General features: G+C 47.1%; 2 protein-coding genes across 4 annotated transcripts; both read right to left on the reverse strand.

Annotated features, from left to right (window-relative positions):
• Positions 1-3,672: 3,672 nt before the first annotated feature.
• Positions 3,673-10,223, reverse strand: LOC121349287 (lymphocyte antigen 6E-like). 3 transcript variants are annotated; one of them, XM_041459552.1, is made up of 4 exons: positions 10,128-10,223; positions 8,875-9,193; positions 4,967-5,086; positions 3,673-4,287 (listed from the first exon to the last, which is right to left on the reverse strand). In XM_041459552.1, exons 2-4 carry the CDS (start codon positions 8,924-8,926, stop codon positions 4,079-4,081), a joined length of 381 nt encoding a protein of 126 aa, XP_041315486.1. In that variant the 5' UTR covers positions 8,927-9,193; positions 10,128-10,223; the 3' UTR covers positions 3,673-4,078. The 3 variants fall into 3 exon arrangements, with proteins under 3 accessions (XP_041315486.1, XP_041315488.1, XP_041315485.1); XM_041459554.1 differs by having other exon boundaries at positions 10,138-10,161; XM_041459551.1 differs by lacking the exon at positions 10,128-10,223 and adding an exon at positions 9,877-10,121.
• A 2,370-nt stretch (positions 10,224-12,593) lies between these two features.
• LOC121349297 (lymphocyte antigen 6E-like) lies at positions 12,594-16,262 on the reverse strand. Its single transcript, XM_041459566.1, has 3 exons — positions 16,153-16,262; positions 13,564-13,683; positions 12,594-12,802 (listed from the first exon to the last, which is right to left on the reverse strand). The coding sequence occupies exons 1-3, from the start codon at positions 16,202-16,204 to the stop codon at positions 12,594-12,596; spliced, it is 381 nt and encodes a 126-aa protein (XP_041315500.1). The 5' UTR covers positions 16,205-16,262.
• Positions 16,263-21,472: the final 5,210 nt, after the last annotated feature.

The following is a 21,472-nucleotide window of genomic DNA, read 5'->3' on the forward strand; positions in this document are numbered from 1 at the left end:
CAACACTGGATGATTTCCTGATCCATGTGATTTTCTGACACTTTTTTCAGGCCCTCCTGATCTGCTCCCGGAATGACGTCATCAGGTGGTGAATTCCAGAGTTGTTCAAGCCCTGTGTCCAAACAGACATTCCCTGGGTTTTGGAGGTTGATGAGGTCAGTGGGGATGTGGTGATGACCAAATTGAGCCTTGTGCTTCACCCAGGACAACTTGGTCCTTTGCCCCAGTGTTTTATAAACAGGTTTTTCTCCCTCATTAGTGGGTGTGGCTCCTTGCTGGCATTTTGCAGTGAGGGTGAAAGAACCATTTTTTCCCCTTATTTTTTGTCTTATTTATCCCATAAACTGGTTGTGTTTATTCTTTTCCCCTTCCATATCCCTACCCCTCTTGATATCCAGAGAATCATAGACTGGGTTGGTAGGAAGGGACCTTAAAAACCACCTTGGACCTTAAAAATCACCTCATGCCATGGGCAGGGACACCTTCCACTATCCTAGCCTGCTCCAAGCCCCATCCAACCTGGCTTTGTTGACTTTTCCAACATCATTTTTATTGCCACATGAATCTTCTGGGAACAGGATCAGCACAAGTTGAGTTTGAGCCTGACCTAGACTTTGACTTAGAATTAGAATTTGACTTTGACTTTGGCTTTGAAGGAGAAGTGAGGCTGAAACATCCCCAGCACATCCAACAAATATGTACTGAGGAGAGGAATTCGGGTGGGAAATGGGATTTTCTGAGTTTTCTGGGAGGTGTCTCCAGGACATCAGTGTCTTCCTTAGTACTGTGGTTTGGAGGTACCTTGGAATGCTGGAGCATTCCCTCTTCCCGGTGCATGGAGAGCATGGAAAAGAGATTTATTTCCCAACAGGGCAGATTACAAAACTCAAAAGCACTCAGAGGCATCACTCAAGGATCCACCATGGAGAGGGTGTCTCCTGCAGCCCGGGATCACAGCCTGGAGGAGGGCCTGGAGCAGGGACACCAAGTGAGGAGCAAGATTGAGAATTGAGGAAGACTGGGGGAAAAAAATCCCCAAGGAAGCTGAGTCACCTCTCTGGAGTAATCTTATTATCCATACAGGAAAATTAAAGTGGATCAAATTGGAGCCATGATTTGGCAGTGGACTCAAATTGGAGCCAGGGGTTGGCTCTGTGACAAGAAAGCAGCAGTCAGCTTTGGAAAAAGGGTTCCTTTTGTCCTTTTCCTTGGCTTCCAGAAGATTTTTTGACCCAGTGAGGGTGCTGCTTTGACCTCTTGCATCTATCCTCTCTCTTGCTTTGGCATTGAGGCGCTGAGTTGGATCTGGACAAATAAACAGGGAAAAGGGGGACAAACTTCATGTTGTGAGGGAATAGACAGGGGAATTATTCAAGGAGATCAGCAGGCAGCACAGATCCTTCAAAACCAAGGGTGGGAAAGCCCCAGGAGAGGGAAAAGAAGAGACAAAGTTGAAGCACCTTCTGCAGATGCCTCATTTAGGCAGGGAAAGGCCTCCTTGTCTGATCCAGGTCCTGGCACAGTGACTCAGAGCTCTGAAAAATGACTTTTATATAATCCACAGGGAGAGACAGGCAGTTACCTCCCAGAATCAATCCCAGCTACTGGAATGAGACTTCCATCTCCTTCCCAAAAGCCCTCCAGGCATCATAGGTGTCTCTGCTCATGGGGCAGCTCAGTGCTCCCATGTGAGGAGTGTGCAGCCATGGGAGGCACCAGAAACCCAGGGTGATGGAAAGATTTGGAATTAGGGAGCAGCACCTGCGTGGGAGGTGTCAATCAGGATTTCTCGGGAAGGCTGGCAGAGTCTCCTCTTACACAACAATCCAAGGGGAGGGTTCACCACAGGAGCTCTGACGTTTTTAGGACCTCCTGTGCCTCAGGGAAGTTGCTGCTCCCACCTTCAGATAAGGGCTTTGGGACATGGGTCAGCTTTGGAGCACATGGATGTGTTTTGTGTGGGCACTAGGGAAAAACCTGTGGGGTCAGGGGGAAATTAGGCAAGGAAGAGCCAGCCAGGATGGAGCTGCTCCCTTAGGGATGGCACTTCTGGATTCCCAGAGCTGTTTATAACTTCTCCATGCAGCAGCCATAAAACCCTCCAGGGGTGTCCCACATGCTTCCATCCCCTTTGCCATGCCAGGATCCTTCCCATCCCAAAACAGAGGCACCTGCCAAGTTCAGGCAGCTCAAGACATGACCTTAATTTCAAACCTGGCTGCCAAGGGCAGGTCTGGACTCCCAAGCTTAGCAGAACAAGACCTGAGGCCGTACTAGCCCCATCTTGGCCTTTCCCTGTGCCAGCCATTGTCCCTAAGGAATCCTAAACTGGTGGATAGCACAGGATGAAGATTGTTCCAAATAGTTCAGTTGTCACCACGTTAGGAGCAGGGTGTGGGGCAGAATATGGCCAGGCAAGGTCACAGAATTGGCTTGTTTGGGGTTTTTGAATATCCCTAAATTTGGCAGGAAGGGACGCAGGGTGGGGAGAATAAATCGGGCAGATGGATGGAGGCAGCTCAGCTGGGATAGGCAATAAAATCCGTGGGGAGAATGGGGAGACTCATGGCCAAAATCAAAGTATCCTTGGCCAATCTAGCATTTACACCAAGGAGGAAACAATTTGTTGAGGCAAAGAAATAGAGTTTGGATGGAAAAACACAGAGTAAGACTGGAGGAAGAAGCCAATGAGGAAATCTGAGAGAGAAAACCACCAGAGAATGCAGAGCTGGGGTTGGAGTGGATGGGAGGAAGGTGAACAGGAAGGGGTAAGAGCAGATGGGGATGAGCTGGAGCCACGAGCCCACGTTTCCTCTGCAAAGCTGTGTAAAGAACAAAAGTGTGGCTGTTCCTGAGCCCTGTTGTTCCTCTAATCCCAGAAAATGCCTGTCAGAATGAGCAGTACATGGAGCTGTGCAAGGTTTTCTCTCTTCTAAGGAGAGAAAACCAACTGGGTGAGCTGCGCCCAACTGGTTTCCCTGGGAGATCGTCCTTGGGATGACCCTTGTGGAGTGCTCCTTCCTCCCTGGAGAAAATAGTTCAGCCTCCCTGGAAGGGTCGGAGGGAGCAAACCTCTCATTCCTAAGATTATCCACAAGGAAGGTCAGAGCAGGGCAATGATTTCCTTCAATTTTAACTTGATGAGCAAACTTAAAAGGTTTATTTGCAGTGTTAGTATTTTTTCACAGATCAGTGAAAAATTCCATATTTCTTTCCAGAAACCATCTGTCTTTTCCTACGACTTCCCTTTAAGCATGGTGCAAGATACTCTTCTCCCTTTCCTAAATAAACTTAATGCTTCTAAAGGAATTTCCACTGGGATATCTTAAACCAGTTTAAAGAAAATGTTCCAGATACCTGCCCTGCCTTGTCCCCTCTGTTTCCTGGAGAGCTCAAAAGCTGTTTCCTTCCAGGCAGCTGACCCAGGAGAGGAATTGAAAGGAAGTTAAATAGAATTCATTTTATTCCAAAATGGAGTCACAAAAATGCCATTTCTGGCAGTGCAGAAAAAATAAAATCTGGGGAGAGGCTTCCTGAAGTGAATGCAGAGTAATTTTAATATATTTCAGCATTATTCCCATTCAACTTGCCGGCGAACGCCTCCGCTTTTATCCCATAACATGGATACATCCAGCAGCTACGCCCAGTGTACCACACCATGCAGCCACACAATAGAATAAAATAACACTTTATTGTGCCCAGTTTCTGTTTAACAACTTGAATATTAAAGGCTTTCTCAGAGCAAAATGATACAGGGTAGAAAATGGGAAAAAAAAATTGGCACAAGGGAATGGCAGGGATAAAATGAAAGGCAAAAAATGCACGGAGTTATAAATGCCAGGAGCAGGAGAGATGGTGGCCACGTGGGGCCATTCTGCACGTGCAGGGCTCCATATTACCCCTTTCTCTCCCAAACATCATTTTGTGCTGTCATCAGAGCGTGGAAAGAGCAAAAAATACCTCCTGATGGGAGGTGACCTTCCAGGTAGGAGGCACAGGGCAGCATTCCCACCTGATGGACCGCAGCTTGAACCGTGCCATGCAAAGCCAAGCAGCTCATTTTCCCCCCAAAAACCCCTCAAAAACCCATCCTGAGGATGCAGGCGAGACTGGCCAGGACCCCCAGGGTGAGGATGGTGGAACTGGTTTTCACACTGCTGGCCCCACTGATGTTGCACAAGGAGGTCTCGCAGCAGCTGGTGGCGACTCCAGCTATGCCGATGTTCAGGTCAATTGTTGGGCAAAATGCAGAACATTTCTTGGTGATTCGCTGGCTCCGGTCACTGCCTGGAGTGGGAGGGAGAGAAAACAACAGGAAAAGTTCAGGTTTTCATCTCTCTTTTTTTTTTTTTTTTTTTTTTTTTGGCAGGTTTCAGTGGTTTCGATCATAGCCTGGCCATGCAATCCCGTGGGGAATTTGTTATTCTCTCCTCGATGCTGTTGGGTTTTCCCTAGGGTTTCATCACATTCCATCATTATTTGTGTATATGTGACCTATGGACACCCTCTCCAGGCCTTACAAATCCTTGCTTGGTTTCAGGACCGGCTGAGGGCAGGAATTTGGGACTTATTTGTACAGTGTGAGATTGCAAGACTTTGGCATGGTGCCTTGGGATTGCTCCTTCCACAGCACCCGGCACTTTCCATTTCTGCCACCTCATGGGCATAAACTTGAACTTGGAGTTGAGACAAGGAGTTTGTGCAGGTATAATAAAAAATAATTATTTTTATTCCAGCATCTCCCTGTGTTTAATCAGCAGTATTTAATTTTGAGTTTAATCAGAAGTATTTTTACGATATGTTGCAACAGACCCAGGCCAAGTTCCCACCTTCCCAAGATTTGTTCTCTGCATGCTAAAATCCTCATTAATTCCTCCATTGTGCTGCCTGGTGGGAGGAGGATGAGCTGTCAGCCCCAGCTGAGCCCCACCTTGTCCACAGGGCCTTGGGAAAGCTCCACACTCACCGGTTCCTGTGGTGGAATAGGTTGTCAGACAATACTTCTCGTTGTCCGAGCATTTGGTGGTGCTGAGACAATGGATGTTGGAAGTTGCATCTTTGCACGAGAAGCAGGTCAGGGAGAAAGCTGCAAAAGAAGCACAAAAACATCCATCAGGCACCTCTTGGAATATCCTCAGGAGCACCAAACTGGGGGTGGATGGATGGAGGATCTGTCAAGCCCAGTGGCCACAGGCAAATAATTCCCGCATAAGTTAAACTTGGCCCCAAGGAGACAGATTAAGCTCAAATTGCTGCCACATCTGTGGTTTGCTCATTTAGGAACCTTCAGGGATCTTCCCTCTGGATGTATGGTTGACTTTTCCCTGAATCCATTAAAACATCTGGCATCTCCACTGTGTTTTTGGGAAGAGCAGCCCACTCTCCCACCACTTGTAGTGTGAAGCTCTTGGTTTTTCTTTCCAACCTGGCCCCTCCAGTCCTCAGTTTCTAGCCTCTGGTTCTTGTATGAAGACAATGGACCAGGGAATCTGTGGCTGCCCCATCCCTGGAAGTGTCCAAAGTCAGGCTGGATGAGGCTTGGAGCAACCTGGGATAGGGGAAGGTGTCCCTGCCCATGCTAGGGAGGTGGAACTGGATGATCTTTGAGGTCCCTTCCAACCCAAACCATTCCAGGTTTCTATGATTTATCCTATGTGGGCATCAGAATGGTTCTTTCACTCAGGTCAGCCAGCAAAACCCCAGAAAAAACACACACAAAAAAAAAAAATTAAAAAAAAAAAAAAGACAAAACATTCAAAGGCAGCAACTGTCCAGGACTTGCTCTGAATACCAAACACTAAAATGAGATGGTTTTTAAGAACCCTTCCAACCCAAACCATTCCAGGTTTCTATGATTTATCCTATGTGGGCATCAGAATGGTTCTTTCACTCAGGTCAGCCAGCAAAACCCCAGAAAAAACACACACAAAAAAAAAAAATTAAAAAAAAAAAAAAGACAAAACATTCAAAGGCAGCAACTGTCCAGGACTTGCTCTGAATACCCAACACTAAAATGAGATGGTTTTTAAGAACCCTTCCAACCCAAACCCTTCTATGATTTGGGTTGATTTTCAGAGCTCTCATGTAGGAGGAAAATCTTGGATCTGTAGAAGTCTGAGCTCAGCAAATCCCCGCCTTGGCTGGAGCAGATTCCTTTTCCCAGCCATCCATGGGGAATAACTTCCTCGCTCCACAAAACGTGCACATCTGGAACAGTCTGCATCTGCAAAGTGCTTTGCTGAAATCAGTGAATGAGAACAGCTGGCACTCCACGAGGCTGAAGCATCATTGAGAGCAAAGAGATCCTTGGGGAAGGATTCTTTGCCTGATACGGGGAATTTCCTCCTCATCTGTTTATCTGGCTGCAGTGTCACCCTCCAGGGATTAAACTCATCCTCGTTTCAGGAATATCCCTAGCTACTGGCAGTTAATGCTCAGCTAATTCTTGCAGCAGCTTTGTCCTTTAGCTTTGCCTTCCTCGCTCTTCCTCTTCCTCACTCCTCGCCCTTGCCCAGGTTTCTTTGTGCCTTTGTCAGCGATGTCCCAACCTCGCCACTGCCCTCGTTTGACCTTGGACAAAGTCCTTCTGGCCCAAAGAGGCTCCTTGAGTGTCCTGCTAGCCCAGATCTGGCTCCAGCTCAGCCCATGACCGCAGGATCACTGTTTTGCTTCTATTCTTCCTCTGCCTGTGTGGAAACTCTGCCTTCTTTTCCCACTCCAGCCAACATTCCCTTCTTTCCCATGGCCTTTCGTCTTGTGGTCCACAGCCCTCACGTTCCCTGCTCTTCCTCTGCAGTCCCTCACTGACTGGCACTGAGCAGAGGCCACCAGACAACTCAGATCCCACTTCCCACCATTCCCATGGTCATTCCAAAAGCCTCAGACTTTGCACCTGGCTCTCTTTGGCTTCATATCCAGACCTTTTCAATTTGCTTCCTATCATGGTCATTCCCATCTCCAGAAGCTCCATTTGTCCTACCTGGCTCTTGCCTTGTCCTGACCTTTCAGGCACAAATTTATTTTTTCAAGCCTGGGACCCTCCTTTAAATAGTCCCTGTCCAAAGTGTTTGGTTTCATTCTCCTTTCTCATGCAAAATGATATTATATGGAATATAATATGGGATATTTTACCTCCACCCCAATGGGAACCACCCTTTCCTCACAGAAACACTCAGTCCCCAAACTGGATTTTCCAGACACAGAGCTCACTTTAATCCTTAATAAATGCAGCACCTTTAATCCAAGCCCATTCCCAGGAAAACTTCCTGAATCAGTGCAGGAAACAGTGGAGCTGGTTACATGCCCAAATCCTGTTTCATCCCAGCCTCCCAAAGCTCCAATTTCAGACTGCAGTTGCCCTGGGAGCCTCCTTGGCAGGAGAAGAAGGAAGAACCACACAAGGATGAATTTTTCAACCTCTCTCTGTGCTCCAGAGATTTCTGACTCACCAATTATTCCAGAACTCCGGGATTGGCTCCTAAACTGGCACACCCTGAAGTCAGGGAGGACAATTTTGGTCAAGCTACAGAAAAACACTTTAATTTTATTTCTTGAGGAATCTGTTGCAACAAGGGCTGAGAGGGGAAGGGAATTTTATTTCTTCCAGATGCAAACCTTGAGTTAATCCAGGCTGCCTTTGGATATCTCCACACTCACCAGGACCTCTGCTCTAACTGAAGAGAAACATTCCTCAAGGAATTTGCTGTCTCATTCCTTGATCTTTAAAAAAAAAATGTGAGTAAAGCTGCAGGAAAAGATCCTTTTATTTGCCTTAACATCCTGATCTTGAGCACAACTCCAAGTTTCAAGCCTGTGAAATCCATCAATAGGAACACTTCCCTCCTCAAATTAAGTGGGAGCCAAAAAGATCTGTTAGTCCAGGACCAGAATGGCCAGGAATTTGCAGATCAAATCCTACAGGGAAAAATTCAGTTTACAAAGAGGTAAAAGCCCCCTGAGCTGAGGAAATCAACCATTCCCCCTAAAACACAGGGATATTCCAGGCTGCACCTTCTGTTCCCTGCCTGACCCAGAGCACGAGGTGTGGTCGTTGGCAGAGTCCAGCCAGGAAAATTGAGGTGCAGCTTCCCAGTGCTCTCCCAAAAATTCCCCCAGACAATTATCAGAACGAGAATGGGTCTCTGTGTCTCCATCCCAAACATGGGATCAGCTGGGAATCATGGAATCATTAAGGCTGGGAAAGACCTCCAAGATCATCGAGTCCAGGTTCAGCACTAAACCCTGGCTCTGAGCACCACATCCACAGATTTTTCTGAACACTCCCAAGGATGTGATCCCACTGCTTCCCTGGGCAGCCTGGATGCTCGATCACCCTTTCCATGATGGAATTTTTTCCTAATAGATCAGACTCCACGATCTTAGAGGTCTTTTCCAACCTTAGGGATTCTGTGATCAGCAAAGTTGCACCTGGAAGCCACAAGGATGAGCTGGGAGCCAGAATTGCACCTTCTTGTGGCTCAACCACCTCTGTCAATTTAGGAAATGATGGTTTGAGGTGCAACCAATTAAAAAAAAAAACAAAAATAAATCAGGCTTTGGTGTCAAATCCAGAGATTTACTGCACATATTGCCCTGGATATCCCTCATGGATATCCCTATTCCCATGGAGCTCTCAGCTGCCACTGAGCCATCCCAGGGGCTGGGCTGGGTCTGCAGGAATCATCTGAGGTGGGAATCTCACCCCCCACTCCTCATCACCCCTCCAACTTCAGGTGGGGTTAATCCCCCTGCCCCCTTTCTCCTGGAATAACTCCTTCCTGACCCTTCAGCTTCACCATCCACACTGCAAAATCCTGGAGTGCCAAAGCCATGCCCCGGTTTTGGGGATGGCTCCCCAATCCTTTTGGGACTCACCACTTTCCGTGCACAGGGCGACGCCGAGCACGACCAGGAGGAAAAGCTTCATCCTTTAGAGGTCTGGGAGCCTCCAAAATGAGAAGGACTCGGGCAGGGCAGGTTTTATACCTCTGCAGTGCTTGCTTTGATCCAGAGATAATAACCAGAGGCTGCTGTGTCAGATGATGGATAATTGAGAGCAGCGTGTCCGGGCTTGTATGGAGAAGGGCGTTTTTTTGGAAATCAGGAGGGGGGTGTGTTTTTCTCCACAACTTCTCCTTTTCCTGGTCGTTTCACAACGCAGCTGCTCCAGCTGACGTGAACTCTGCAACTGTTTCTAATTTTGGAGAAGTGGGGGAAAAGCAAAACATGAAAACAAAGCAATTTTCCCTGCCAAAAGAATAAGGTTTTCTTTTCCAGGTTTCAGAGCGTGCTGCATCCTCCAAGATCGTGTCCTTGCACATATGGAAATGGAGGGAATTTAAATTTAAAATTGAATTTGGGATGGAAACTTCTCCTACATGTCTCCCAGGATTGTGAAGGCAGTGAGATCAGAAGAGCAGAATCCTTCCACTGCTTTTCATAGGGGAGCAGGCATCATTTTCTGTCTCCTTTTTAAGTTTAAAATCAGAAATATTTCTGGGATAATTTTTATGAGGAGAAAATGTTATCTTTTTAGAAAATAAATTCCACAGAGCAAAGGAAAATGACCATTTAAATTAAAAAATAGAAATAACACCCACTCCCATGGCATGGAACAAGCTGGGAATTTTTTCACAAATTCATTTTAAAAAAAAAATGTTAGGGAGAAAAACACAAACCAATTAAAGCATGGAGAAGGAGGGGCTGGCTGATCAAAGATCTCAACTCATTAAGTCTTCAGAAAAAAAAATTTGAAATGCCATACAGGATTATTCCACTGGATTCCCAGATTGTGCTCTTTATTCCTCCTTTTTTTTTTTTTTTCCTTTGAATCATGTTTCATCCAATCTTCATTAATAAAATCAGAACCTTTCCCACCTTCTTGGGGATTGTTGTTGTTTTTCCCTCCCACTGTTGCCTTTCTGCCGTCGAGTCGCAGAACAGAGGCACAATCCCAGGAAAAGTCGAGCTGGATCCTCTCACGTGACCCTCGGAACTGCAGGAGCTGCCCCAAATCCTCTGCCAGCACCCTCGCTGCTCTCCATCTGCTTTATCCCCTTTTTCCTTCTCTCCAACTCGCCCAGATCCCCATCTCCCATGGAATATTTTGGGCTTCCGATGTGTCCCACCTCCTCTCACCGGGAAAACACGCCGGGTTCCTGAGATGATGTCAGTTTTTCCAACACCTCCAAGCTGGACTTATAAACATTGTCCCTCTGCAGCCCTGCATGAGTAAGGGAATTTTGGCCTTCCCAACAGGCAGAGCATGAAACTAATTTGGAGCAGAGGTGGCAATTAGCCAGAAAAGCTCCAAGGAAGGGCGAGGTTTGGCTCCGTCGGCCTCCTTGTGGCACCCAGCAGGAGGAAAACAAAGCTCCCTCCATGCCAGTGCAAAATATTGCAAAATATTGTATTTTCCCCAGGCCAGAATAGATTTAATGAGTTTTTTGTGGTAAATCCATGTTTATTGGGGCCTATCTGGAGGGCTCGAATCCCAAGGAGATGCTGTTCCATTCCAGAGCCAGCCCACGTTGGGATTTATCTCCAGCAGCATCCCCTGACAGGTTCAGAAATAGCAGCTCAGGCACTGCTTTTTTTTTTTTTTCTCCCTTCCCTCAAAATCTCATCCATGCCAAACCCTAAAATATCTCCTGTCTCCTGCAAGCTGCTGAGATTTGGAGAGGGACAGAATGGATTTCTTCAAGGCTTTATTGCAGGATTCCTGACAGATTTTCCACGAGATGCTCCTGAAATCTTCCAGCTGGTCCATATGGCCCTCTGATATTTTGTCCCTACCAGGGCCAGGTGACAGAAGGAAAGGAGACCATGAGGGCAGGAAAGACACAGATGACACGAGAAGAACTGAGGCAAAGGAGAAGTTAAAATCCCAGTTTACAAGAGTTTGGAATTCATGAAATTCAGGATGATTTTTTAAAGAGTAACAGGGGATTTAACTGGAGGTGAAAGTGGAAGGTGAGGTGGAAAAATTTATTTCCCTTGACACAGTGGAGTGGAGAAGGAAAGGAGGAGAATGTTTTGTTTATGTTGTTCTAAACCTGGTTGAAATCATCACATGAGAAGGGCAAACAATGGTTTATTTTGGGGAGACAATGCAATTTTCATCAAACAAGTGCTGAAATGCAAAAGTAGCTGTGAAATTCAGATGTTGTTACTAAATGTGGAACTTCAAGCTGGCCGAAAGCTTTGAGAAGCATTTCAGAAACTATTGTGATTAACATAAAGTGATTTTATGTTAAAAGTGATTTTTAAAAGTGCAAAGCCCCAAGTTTCTGGGGAAATATTCCCCTCAGAAATTCTGCAACTTCAGTTATTCCACTTCTGTTATCCCATTGAAATAAATTCCAAAACACCCTTCCTGACCAGAAATTAAATCTTTATAGGATGACTAAACCTAATCCCATTTTTACAACCTTCACCAGCACTGCAGTTTCTCCCCGTTGCACAGAAACACATGGAATTTGCAGTGCTGGTGGAGTAGGATTCCCTTCAAATCCAGCACAGGATTGCTCTCAAATCCAGCACAAGATTCCACTCAAATCCAGCACAGGATTCCTCTCAAATCTGGACCAAGATTCCCCTCAAATCCAGCACCAGATTCCCCTCAAATAAAACAGGGCTGGAGGCCTTTTTTCCAGGTGCCACTATAAAGATCCTCCCAAAATTCAGTGCTGCACTTTTCCACACTCTCCAGCTCCAAGATTATTTTATTTGCCTATTTTAGCTGTAGTTCTGCTCCTCCAAGAGCTGAAGGGGATCTCCATCCCAGCCCCACCATCCCCAAGGCTGGAAATGCAGCAGAAACCCTGGAAAGGGATGGAGCAGAGACCTCCCCAGTCAGCTCAGACACCATCACCTCTTCCAGGCTCTTCCTGCCCATTTCCCACAGGAAAATCAGGAGCAAACACTCGGCAGCTTCTCCAAGCAGGCACAGGGTCTTCTTTCTATGAGGACAGATTCCAGCAGCATTTTCCTTACCTTGGGCATCTCTGGAATCTTGGGGTGGGACCTTTACCTGTTTTAAAAGCTGGAGCAACCCACCTTGCAGAGATCCCAGGAGAACTTCCCAGTGCAAATTCCTGCAGGACCAAATTCCTGGTCCTGTCTCAGCATCTACAAAACAGTTCCCGCTGTTGTTTGCAATGGGAACAACACAAACACCTCTGACCTTTCCTTATCTCAGAGGGATTTGAGAGACCATCTGGCCCTGTGGAGTGTCTGGAGCTGCTGGATGGAAGAAAGTTAGGAAAGACAGCCTGGAGAAGGCTCCCAAGTGGAATTCAATGTGAAGCAGAGCTGATTTCTCAGGCTGGTCCTGGTGCGGATACAACAAACACACTCTAGAATAACACAAATCTTTATTTTGTCTGACAATTATCACACACTTGCTATCAAAAGACCTTTTCCAGGGAAAAAATTAGTATAAAACAACAGGGGGTAAAATAGGTGTTATGTTGGGATCTGAAGCAATGTCTTGGAACACAACAGGGTCGCTGCTGGAAACACTCGCCTGAGGTTCCTCTCTTGGGGAATTCCTTGCGGCTTCTTGGGTGGTCACAATCCTCTGCCAGCCCTGGTCACAATCCCACCCTGAGCACACAGATCAAACTTCCCACGATTCCCAGCAGGACCACAGCGTAGTTGATCCGGATGCTGTTGGCGCCGCTGAAGTTGCACAGGGAGGTGCTGCAGCACTTGGTGGAATAAGCGGCCATCCCAAAATTCACGTTGGTCTCGGGACAGTCCACAGAGCATTTCTTGGTGATGCGGTGTCCCACCTCCTTGCCTGGGTGGAGAGGGGGTAAGAAAGAAGAGCTGGGATTTAGGATTCTGTTGGAAGAGCTGGCCAGAGGAGAGGGGTTTGCAGTTTCCTTGATTTTCCACACAGCAATAAAAGCTTTCAGGGGGTTTGACAGGGCTGGCTGTGAATCCACAAGTCCTGGATCAAATGTGGGACACTGGGAAGTCCTTGATTGAAACCCACACTGGCCTAAATCTCTGATCTGGTTGCCCAGGTGGTGGCCAGTCAAAGGTTGGCCTCAAGACCTTGGAGGTCTTTCCCAACCTAAATGATTCTGTGGTTCCTGTAGGACAGCAATTCCAATGCATTCCCAATGCATTTTTTCAATGCATTCCAATTCCAATGCATTTTTTAAAACTATGTTATTGGCACCCAACCCTTTTCTATTCTCCAGCCCAAAACATCTCAGATCAAACAACAGAGGCTGCTCCTGAAATTTGGGTGTTCCAGCCAGCCCTTCCACAAGGGGCTGGCACAGGTTTTCCAGAGAAACTGTGGCTGTGCCGTCCCTGGAAGTGTCAAAAGCCAAGCTGGAGCAACCTGGTCTAATGGGAGGTATCCCTGGAACGAGATGATTCTGAAGGTCCCTTCTACCTCAAAGAATTCACACTCATCACATTGAGACACTTCAACACTCAAAATCGTCACTTCTTTCCAACAAAACCATCAATTTCCATCAATTCCCTTTTAAAAAGTTGCCCACCAACATCTCTAGAAGAAAAAAATTCCTATTTTCTGGGACTCACCAAATCCGGCAGTGCTGTATGTGGTCGTGCAGAATTTCTCATGGTCCTCACACTTGTAGGTTTTCATGCAGTTCCAGTTGGAATGTTCATTGTCACAGACGTAGCAAAACAGGGAGGAAGCTGGAAAAAAACACCCACAACACAGATCAGTGATTCCCAGCAATTCCCTCCTGGAAAATAAAAAAAACGTGCCAAAAGCCTTGGAAAATACAAGGGGGAAAGTCTGGTCTGAAAAACTTGTCTCAGCAAGTGAAATAAGTTTGGGTTTGATTAATGGAGCTGAGAAAACAAATGTAGAGAGCAAACCAAGATTTCTTTCTGGACTGGAGATTTTAAGGGGTTAAATTTACATTTTTCAGCCTGAGCAGCATTTTCAGGAGATTTTTTTTCTTTTCCCCAGGATCCACATTGGCCTTGTTGAAAACCAACCTCCAAAAGCAAAGTCCTGGCAAGGAGAGGAGGAACTGACTCAATTCTAGAGGTCAATTTTAAATATTTTCACCCTACATCTGCAAAACCCTGCCGTGACATGAATTAATTAATACCTAGTGACACCCCTGGGAGCCAAATTACTGAGGCATCAGAGTAAAGGGAGTTCCCTGGGAGAGGCTGCCCTGGACAATGGATGGATTATTCCTATCAGCACCTGGAACAGGGTGTTCTCCATTATATTTTTACCTCAGTGACGAGCCAGGTTTATCTCAGAGCCAGAAAAAAAAGTGGGATATTATTGGGCAAGCTGAAGTAAATTGAATAAAACTTCCAGGCTGGCTATTATAACACAGATGTGCCTTCTCGTTCCCCAGAGGTGGATTCACAATTGGTGGAAATTGTTTCCCTCCTGCCCAAAGTTCCAAGAAATGCTCCTCATTTTGGGGCAGGGGTGACAGAGGCAGCTGGGCTGCTCCCAGGAAATCCTACTCCATTGTCACCAGCGGTGAAGAGTTCTTGGTTGAAGGTGAACAAAAATTACAAACCAGTCAGGGGTCTCCATGAGGCTGAGATTTCCCTGGTTCTGTTTTTCCTGACTTTCTCAGCCCATCTTCCAATCAAACTTAGATTTTTTTTTATTATTTTTTTTTAGCAAGAAAACCCCTCCCAATGGCCCTTCAAAGTTTGTTCTTGATTCAAGCTCTCATCTGAGCTTGATCTGCCCATGGCACTTGGTTAAACAATTCCAGAAGCAGTTTTAAAAGAGAACTGAAAACCCTTTTGGTCTCTAACTATCCCAAGGAGGAGGAAAAAAGGCCTCCCCTCTGTGATCTGGGGAGCTCTGGGTGTCTCAGTACAGGACTGGCTTGCTCTGAAACTTTCCCAGATGCTTCAAGGAAAGTTGGACAGGGTTTGGAGCAACCTGGGACAGTGGAAGGTGTCCCTGCCCATGGCAGAGGGTGGAACAGGATGATTTTTAAGGTCCTTTCCAATCCAAACCCTTTTATCATTTTCTGATTCTCTGCCCTTTTCCAGTGCCAGGTGTTACAAGCTCAGGGGTTCTCTGTAGCAGGAGGTAAAATCAGCCTTGTTGCAAACTGGTTTTAAATTCTCCTTTTCATCTCTCACTATTTCTCCATCACCTGGGAATTTTCAACCTCCCACCTCTCCTCTGGAGGTTTCCCAGCCCAAGCTGGGGGCTCCTGTCCCTCTGCAGGCAAAGCAAAACCCAGACCTGGCGAGGATTATTGCAATTTAAAGACCCTGGAGCTCTCCCTGATCTGATTTTCTGCCAAATTTCCCCAACCACTTCCTGCTGCAGATGGAGCTGAGTCCTCAGCACGTGCCTGAGAGCAACTGAAAGCGCTGATGCTCCCTAAGTGATCCAAGGAAAATCCCTTCCAGCCAGGAAACAATAACAGCTCGAGCCATTAGAGCTGCTCTAAAGCCTTTCCTGCGTCTGCCCTCCACCCTCCATTAGCTGGAGTTTTGCAAATGCAGCCAGAAACAACCTTAACGGTGCAAATTGTGCTCCTCGGGCTGGCAAATCCATGCCCAGAGCCAAGATTTCCCAACTGGATATTCCCCCACAATTATCCAGGTATGGCTGCGCCTCCTTGTAAAGAGGACAAGAGCAGAGCGTTGTGCATCCCATTCCAAACACACTCCCAGGCACTTAACAGCCTTTCCAATTTAGGAGCAAAGAGCTCTGAGGCTTTCAAATACCTGCCAGCAGCCTCATTACCTAATTGGAGTTGTGGGGAATAAAGTGAAATGCTGGCAGGAGATGTAGTGCCAAGACCAGCCACGCTTTCATCCACAACAGCTCCTCGAGTTTCATTCAGGAACAAAAATCAAACCAAAGGCAAAAACTCTGAGCCCTGCTTGATTCCTGTCAGCATTTTTCAGGTCGTGTCTTCAGCTGTGAGTGGATGGAGCTGGATATCTGAGGGTGTGAGAAACCAGAATTCATCTCCTCTGGGTCACAGAGAGCCCACCCAGGAGCGAGGACTCAACCACACAAAATATTTCTGGCCATGGCTGACACCAAAAGTACCCTGCCAAGACCTCAGCAGCTGCAACAAAAGCTGCCAAACCCTCTTGCCCCTCATTTATCTCCTTGTTTTTCCTCTCCTCTGGCTCTCCCAGCCTCCTTACCTTGCTGGGCACACAGGACTGCAGCCAGCAGGGCGACCAGAAAAGCCTTCATGGTTGGTCCTCGTGCCCTCGGAGCTGGAGCAGTGTGGGAAGATGCACCCCAGGAAGGTTTTATACCAGCCTTGCCTCATCCCTGGCTTCCTTTGATTGCAATAATTTGAGGTTTGGGCAGTGACAGCACCCAAGATGTGATCAGTGCTGGGTGTGTTTGTGCGTAGGGACCTATTATGAGGCTGCAGATAGCAATGTTTTTTTACCTCTCCTTCTCACCCAATCTTTTTTTTTTCCGAGGCCTGCTCCTGTCTGCATTGCTAATTTGGGGAGTAATTGAGCTGATCCAAACACGGCAGTCCCTTTTTGGGCTGAGCCACAAAACCTGGAGTGAGTCAGGGCATGGCTGGGGTGACACCTTGCTTGCTGGCACCCTCCATCCTTTCTCTCTGCCATGGAATGGGAGCTTAATATCTCTGGGAAGTGGGAGAGGAGGCAAGGGAAGATTTTTGGGTTGTCCAGAGCCTTTCAGAATTATCTCCCTTGTACAAAATGCTTTAAGCAGGAAGCAGCAGCTTTCCTTCAGTCATGGAATCATAGAAAGATTTGGGCTGAAAGGGACCTTAAAGATCCTCTTGTTCCGCCCCTGATCCCACTATTTCTGCCTGGAGGTGTCACTCAGAGGCTCCAGCATTCCGGGCAGGGATGGGGGTTTGATGCTTTTGTTTTGTTCTTCTGTCCTCCAGAGCCATCCAGGGTTTCCAGGTGACAATGTTTGTTGCTCCCTGGAGACCAGCTCCGGACTCTGTCAGGTTTTTCCAGTCCCCCACGACCTTTCCAGTCTTTCTGGGCTCCCTCCTTCTGCTCCCACACCACCTTTTGACTCAGGGTGCAGAGGAGCCAAATGACTCAGGGTGCAGGAGAGGCACAAAGTGCATGGAGGCACCTGCAGGAGTGAAAAATCTACAAAAGGGAGTGAAAATGACTGAAAAATAAAAGAAATCCTGGCCAAAAGGTCTTGGCAGGACCCTTTGGAGAGAGAAATTACCAAGGGGAGCTCAGGGTCAAGGTTTGTAAAGTCACAAATGGTGTGGAAACAGAAGAAATAACATCCAGGTGCTCTTTGTTTTCCCCAAATTAATCACAGAATCACGGGATGCCTTGGGTTGGGAGGGACCTAAAAGGATCGGCGAGGCCAACTCCTGCCCTGCTCAGGCAAAATCCGGGGAAGCTGGACCCATTCCCAAACCCCTGTTAGGAGTTTTTTGCTTTTAATAATTTTTTTCTTTGCCCATTTCCTCCTTTTTTGCAGCAGCAGCTTCAACCCTCAGTGGTTCTGTCTCGGTGTCCAGAGGGTGGAGGGGATGAGCCCCCAGTTTTCCAAGTTTTCCATTCTGTTCTCTGGTCTGACCTTGAGCAGGAATCTTGAACTATTTCATCTTTTACTGAGGATGTGAAAGGCCCACGTGACAGATAATGCAGCAACAATATTTCAGAAATAATCTGGGGAGAAAAACATTCTCTTTGAGCAAGATTCTTTATAAATACAGGCATGAAAAACATCAGGCAGGAAACAGGATCTGCTGGAGCAGGGAGGGAAAAAAACAGGTATTAATCCACATGTTTGTTTAACGTATAACACCAGGGTTGTCTCAGTCAGCTGGAAAAATGGAAAATGAGACTTCCTTCCCTTTCATCCCATCAAAAATCCCAGAATGAAAATGAATTATCACCCCAAATCCAGCCTATCTCAGAGCCAATCGAGCAGAAAAATGCAACTTCTCAGCGGGAAGAGGGAACAAGGCTTGAACACAGCACACAACAAGAAAGAAGAAAAGCTTTGGAATTAAAACAAATAAATGAGCAGTAAATAAATGAGGCTGTTAAAACAAAGTGCAGCTGAATAGAAAAAATGTCAAGTGAGAAATAGGCTGTGGGAAGTGGGAATGTGAGAAAGCTTTTAAATAGATTGGAGAGAGGAGAGGTTAATAATAATAATAATAATAAACAAGATTAATATTTCAGACAGAAGTGGAAAGACAGAAGCAGGGAGCGGAGAAATATTGGTGCAAAGCAAAATAATTCAAGGCAAACACACAAAGCTTGGGGGGAAATAATTAAGGACGGGCAGAGTGAGGGAAAGGAATAAGATGGGATGGGAGGGAGGTCCCTCCTGTGTGGAAAATGTATATTTTCTTATGTGCAGACCCTGTTCAGGTGCTAAAAACAGCCCTTCAAGGGGCTGGGAAGCTGCAGAATTCCCCAAATCCCAGTTTAATCAACCACTGGGGGCTCCTGTGTGACCTGAATGGGGAAAGCATCCAGGGCATCACCTGACCCCTATCCCTGTGTCCCCAGGGGAGGCTGCCAAGGCTTTGGGAGGCATCCCAGGCTCTGGCCAGGTCCCAAATCCCTGCTATTCTTGGGTCCTGTTGGCATTGCAGTCACGCCCCGGGCCACTGCAAGGGCTCTGGGCTCCAACCAGCACCATGACACTGGAGGGAACGGTGCCTTTGGAAGCAAAATCCAGTTTTTTCCAAGCAAGGGGTGAAGAGAGCTGGAAGAAAATCCAGGGCAAAGACAACTGAGGGAGTGGGAGTGTAAATGGTGCCAGGAGAACACGGCAGGGAGGTGTTAAAACCATTTCCCAGGGACATGAAAAAAGCAGGGTGAGGGGAGGGCAGCAGGGTGAGGCTTGCAGCAGAAACTGGGCCAGGTGGGTGTCACTTGCTGGGTGTCACCCAGTGGGTGTCACAAGGGCCATTAAACAGTTAACAGCGCCTGGAAGTTTTAGGGAAAAGAAACCTTCACCCACTTGGGGCTTGGCAACCACAGAGGGTGTTTGTGCCAGACTTTGGGAATGCCTTGTGCAAGGCCAGGCCTTTTTGTGTAACTGGAGCCAGACAAAGCGTGGTTTCAGCCTGGGATGGAGGGATGGGATGGAGCCAGATCCAGGGATGTTTCAATGTCAGCACTTCCCCCCTTTTTTCTCTCTGGAGGGTGGCTCCAACCTCAGCTCCCCTCAGTGGTGCGGGGAGGAATCTCTGTTTCAGCTCAGGCTTGTGAAGTGCAGCCAAGAGGGAAGGAGAGGGCCATGGATAAGGTGGGAGGGTAGAGGACATGGATGGTGCTCCCCGTGACCCTGAGTCATGCAGATGGTGCAAGAGGTCCAGCCTGACTCCAGACAACACCAGGCTGGTCTGGTTGTGTCCTCTCCTCCTTCCTTGGAGGGTCAGGGAAGGCTGGGTTGCTTCATCTGGACCTGCAGTGGCAACAGGGTTTGGTGAAGAAGCAGAAGTGGGAGATTGTGGGGTTCAGAAACACGTGGAAAAAAAGGAAAACTGAGTCTGACATTTTGCCTTTTCCACTCAGGCCTGTTGCAGGCAGCCTGCTCTGTTCTTCCCCTTCCCAAAGCACATCTGGCACAGCTGTTCTGGCAGGCTCCAAACAGCAGGACACAGCTCCTCAGGTCATTCCCATGGCAGATTGTGGGAAATAGTTTTGCAGAGAATTTTTAGGGTTTAATCGAAGGCTTATACAGTATGTATTCGTATGTAAACTTTAAAATAAGAAATGTTGATTTAGAAATGTTATAGAATAAGGTAGATATTGTTGAGAGAAATGGAGTTAGAAAAAAAAGTCTTAAAAGATGGTTTTGTAAATAAGACTAGATATTTTAGAGAGATAGAATTATGAAAGAATTATGAAAGTATTGTAGTAAGATTTATGAGGAGTAGTTTTAGATGATTGACAGCAGATGACAGAGGCTACCAAACTTACAGCTGGGATGGACAGGAGTAGCCCAGATCCACCATGTGTGGATGAAATACCAGGTGATCAAGGTTGGCTTCAAGGCCAGGTTGGAGGGAGCTTGGAGCACCATGAGGTAGTGGGAGACATCCCTACCCACAGCTGGGGTTGGAATGATCCCTTTAAGATCCCTTCCAAACCAAACCATTCCGTGATTCTGTGGCATCCAGCTCAGCAGCTGTGATCTGCACCAGGAGCCTCCTTGTTGATCTCAAGAGTTGAGGAACTTGAGTCCTTTGGTGTTGGAACCCTGGTTCCTGCTGAGAATTTTAGACTTTCTGTGCTGACAGGCACTGGCCTCCAAGAGAACACTGCAGTTGACCTGAGGCCATGGACAAGGCTTCCAAAACTGAATGATTGGGCTTATGGGTGTGTGGTTTGAATAGGAGTCTGTAATATCACAGGGTGGATAACTTAGAGTTTAAGATTTTAGAATGTAGTAATACATATAAAGCAAGAAGAAGGACCAGCCCCCACTCTAAAACCTCCATCTTGCTTTATATATATTACTGTATTCTAAAACCTTAAACTCTAAGTTTTCCACCCTGTGATATTACAAACTTGTACTCGAACTCCACACCCGTAATCCCAGTTCTATCATTCAATTTTGGAAGCCTTCTCCACGCCCTCAGGTCAAATGCAGCATTCTCTCGTGGGTCAGTGCCTGTCAGCACAGAAAGTCTAAAATTCTCAGCAGGAATCAGAGTTCCAACACTTTGGGCCTGCAGCCAACAGGGAACCGAAGCCATTCCCAAGGGATATTTCAGCCCCATCAGCTTGGAGCGACATCAAACAGCAGCATCATGCTCGGAGTCACCCTCCATGACTCACACCCCCAGCAAAATCCTGATGGAAAGGCCAGATCCAGATTCTGTCATCAAGCAGAGCACCAGCCCAGCACCACCCAAGCCATCGGACACACCCCATCCTGGATGGTCCCCTGGCATGGGGCTGCTGCTTGGAAGCCACTTGGATGGTAACCACCCTGTTTGTGGAGTTATGGATGTGAATCATCCCCTTTGGTGCCAGGTGTGTTGTTTGATGGTGGCATCTCCACAGCCAGGAATGGGAACTTTGGAGACCTGCGGGGTCTGAGGGGAAAAGGGCAGTGAAGAGGGTGGTTGGGAAGAGGAGCAAAAGAAGAAAAGAGAGTGGAAGGAAATCCAGCATCCTCTTGGAACTCCCCAAATATAATTAATTCCAGTCCCCCTCAAGGAGGGGACCACTGAGTGCAACTGTATTTGGGAAGAAATAACCCCTGTCCCTGACAAATCCCACATCTGCCATTGTCTTTTTCACTGAAAGTGGGAATTTCCCCTTGTCCAAGTCCAACCCTCCTGATCCTGTTTCATAACACGAGGAGTCAACACGCAGGAGATAAAATGGGATCGTCCCCTGCACCATGTGATCCTACAGGCCCTGACAAGCTCTGATCCCTCTTTGTAAATCTTGGCCTGTGATACGAATCTCAACCATGCCAGGACAAATATTTACAAAAAGACAACTGAAATCTTTGCCA

The sequence above is a fragment of the Pyrgilauda ruficollis genome, unplaced genomic scaffold (assembly GCF_017590135.1).
Source record: "Pyrgilauda ruficollis isolate IOZ18807 unplaced genomic scaffold, ASM1759013v1 scaffold138, whole genome shotgun sequence".
Classification (NCBI taxonomy): Eukaryota; Metazoa; Chordata; class Aves; order Passeriformes; family Passeridae; genus Pyrgilauda; species Pyrgilauda ruficollis.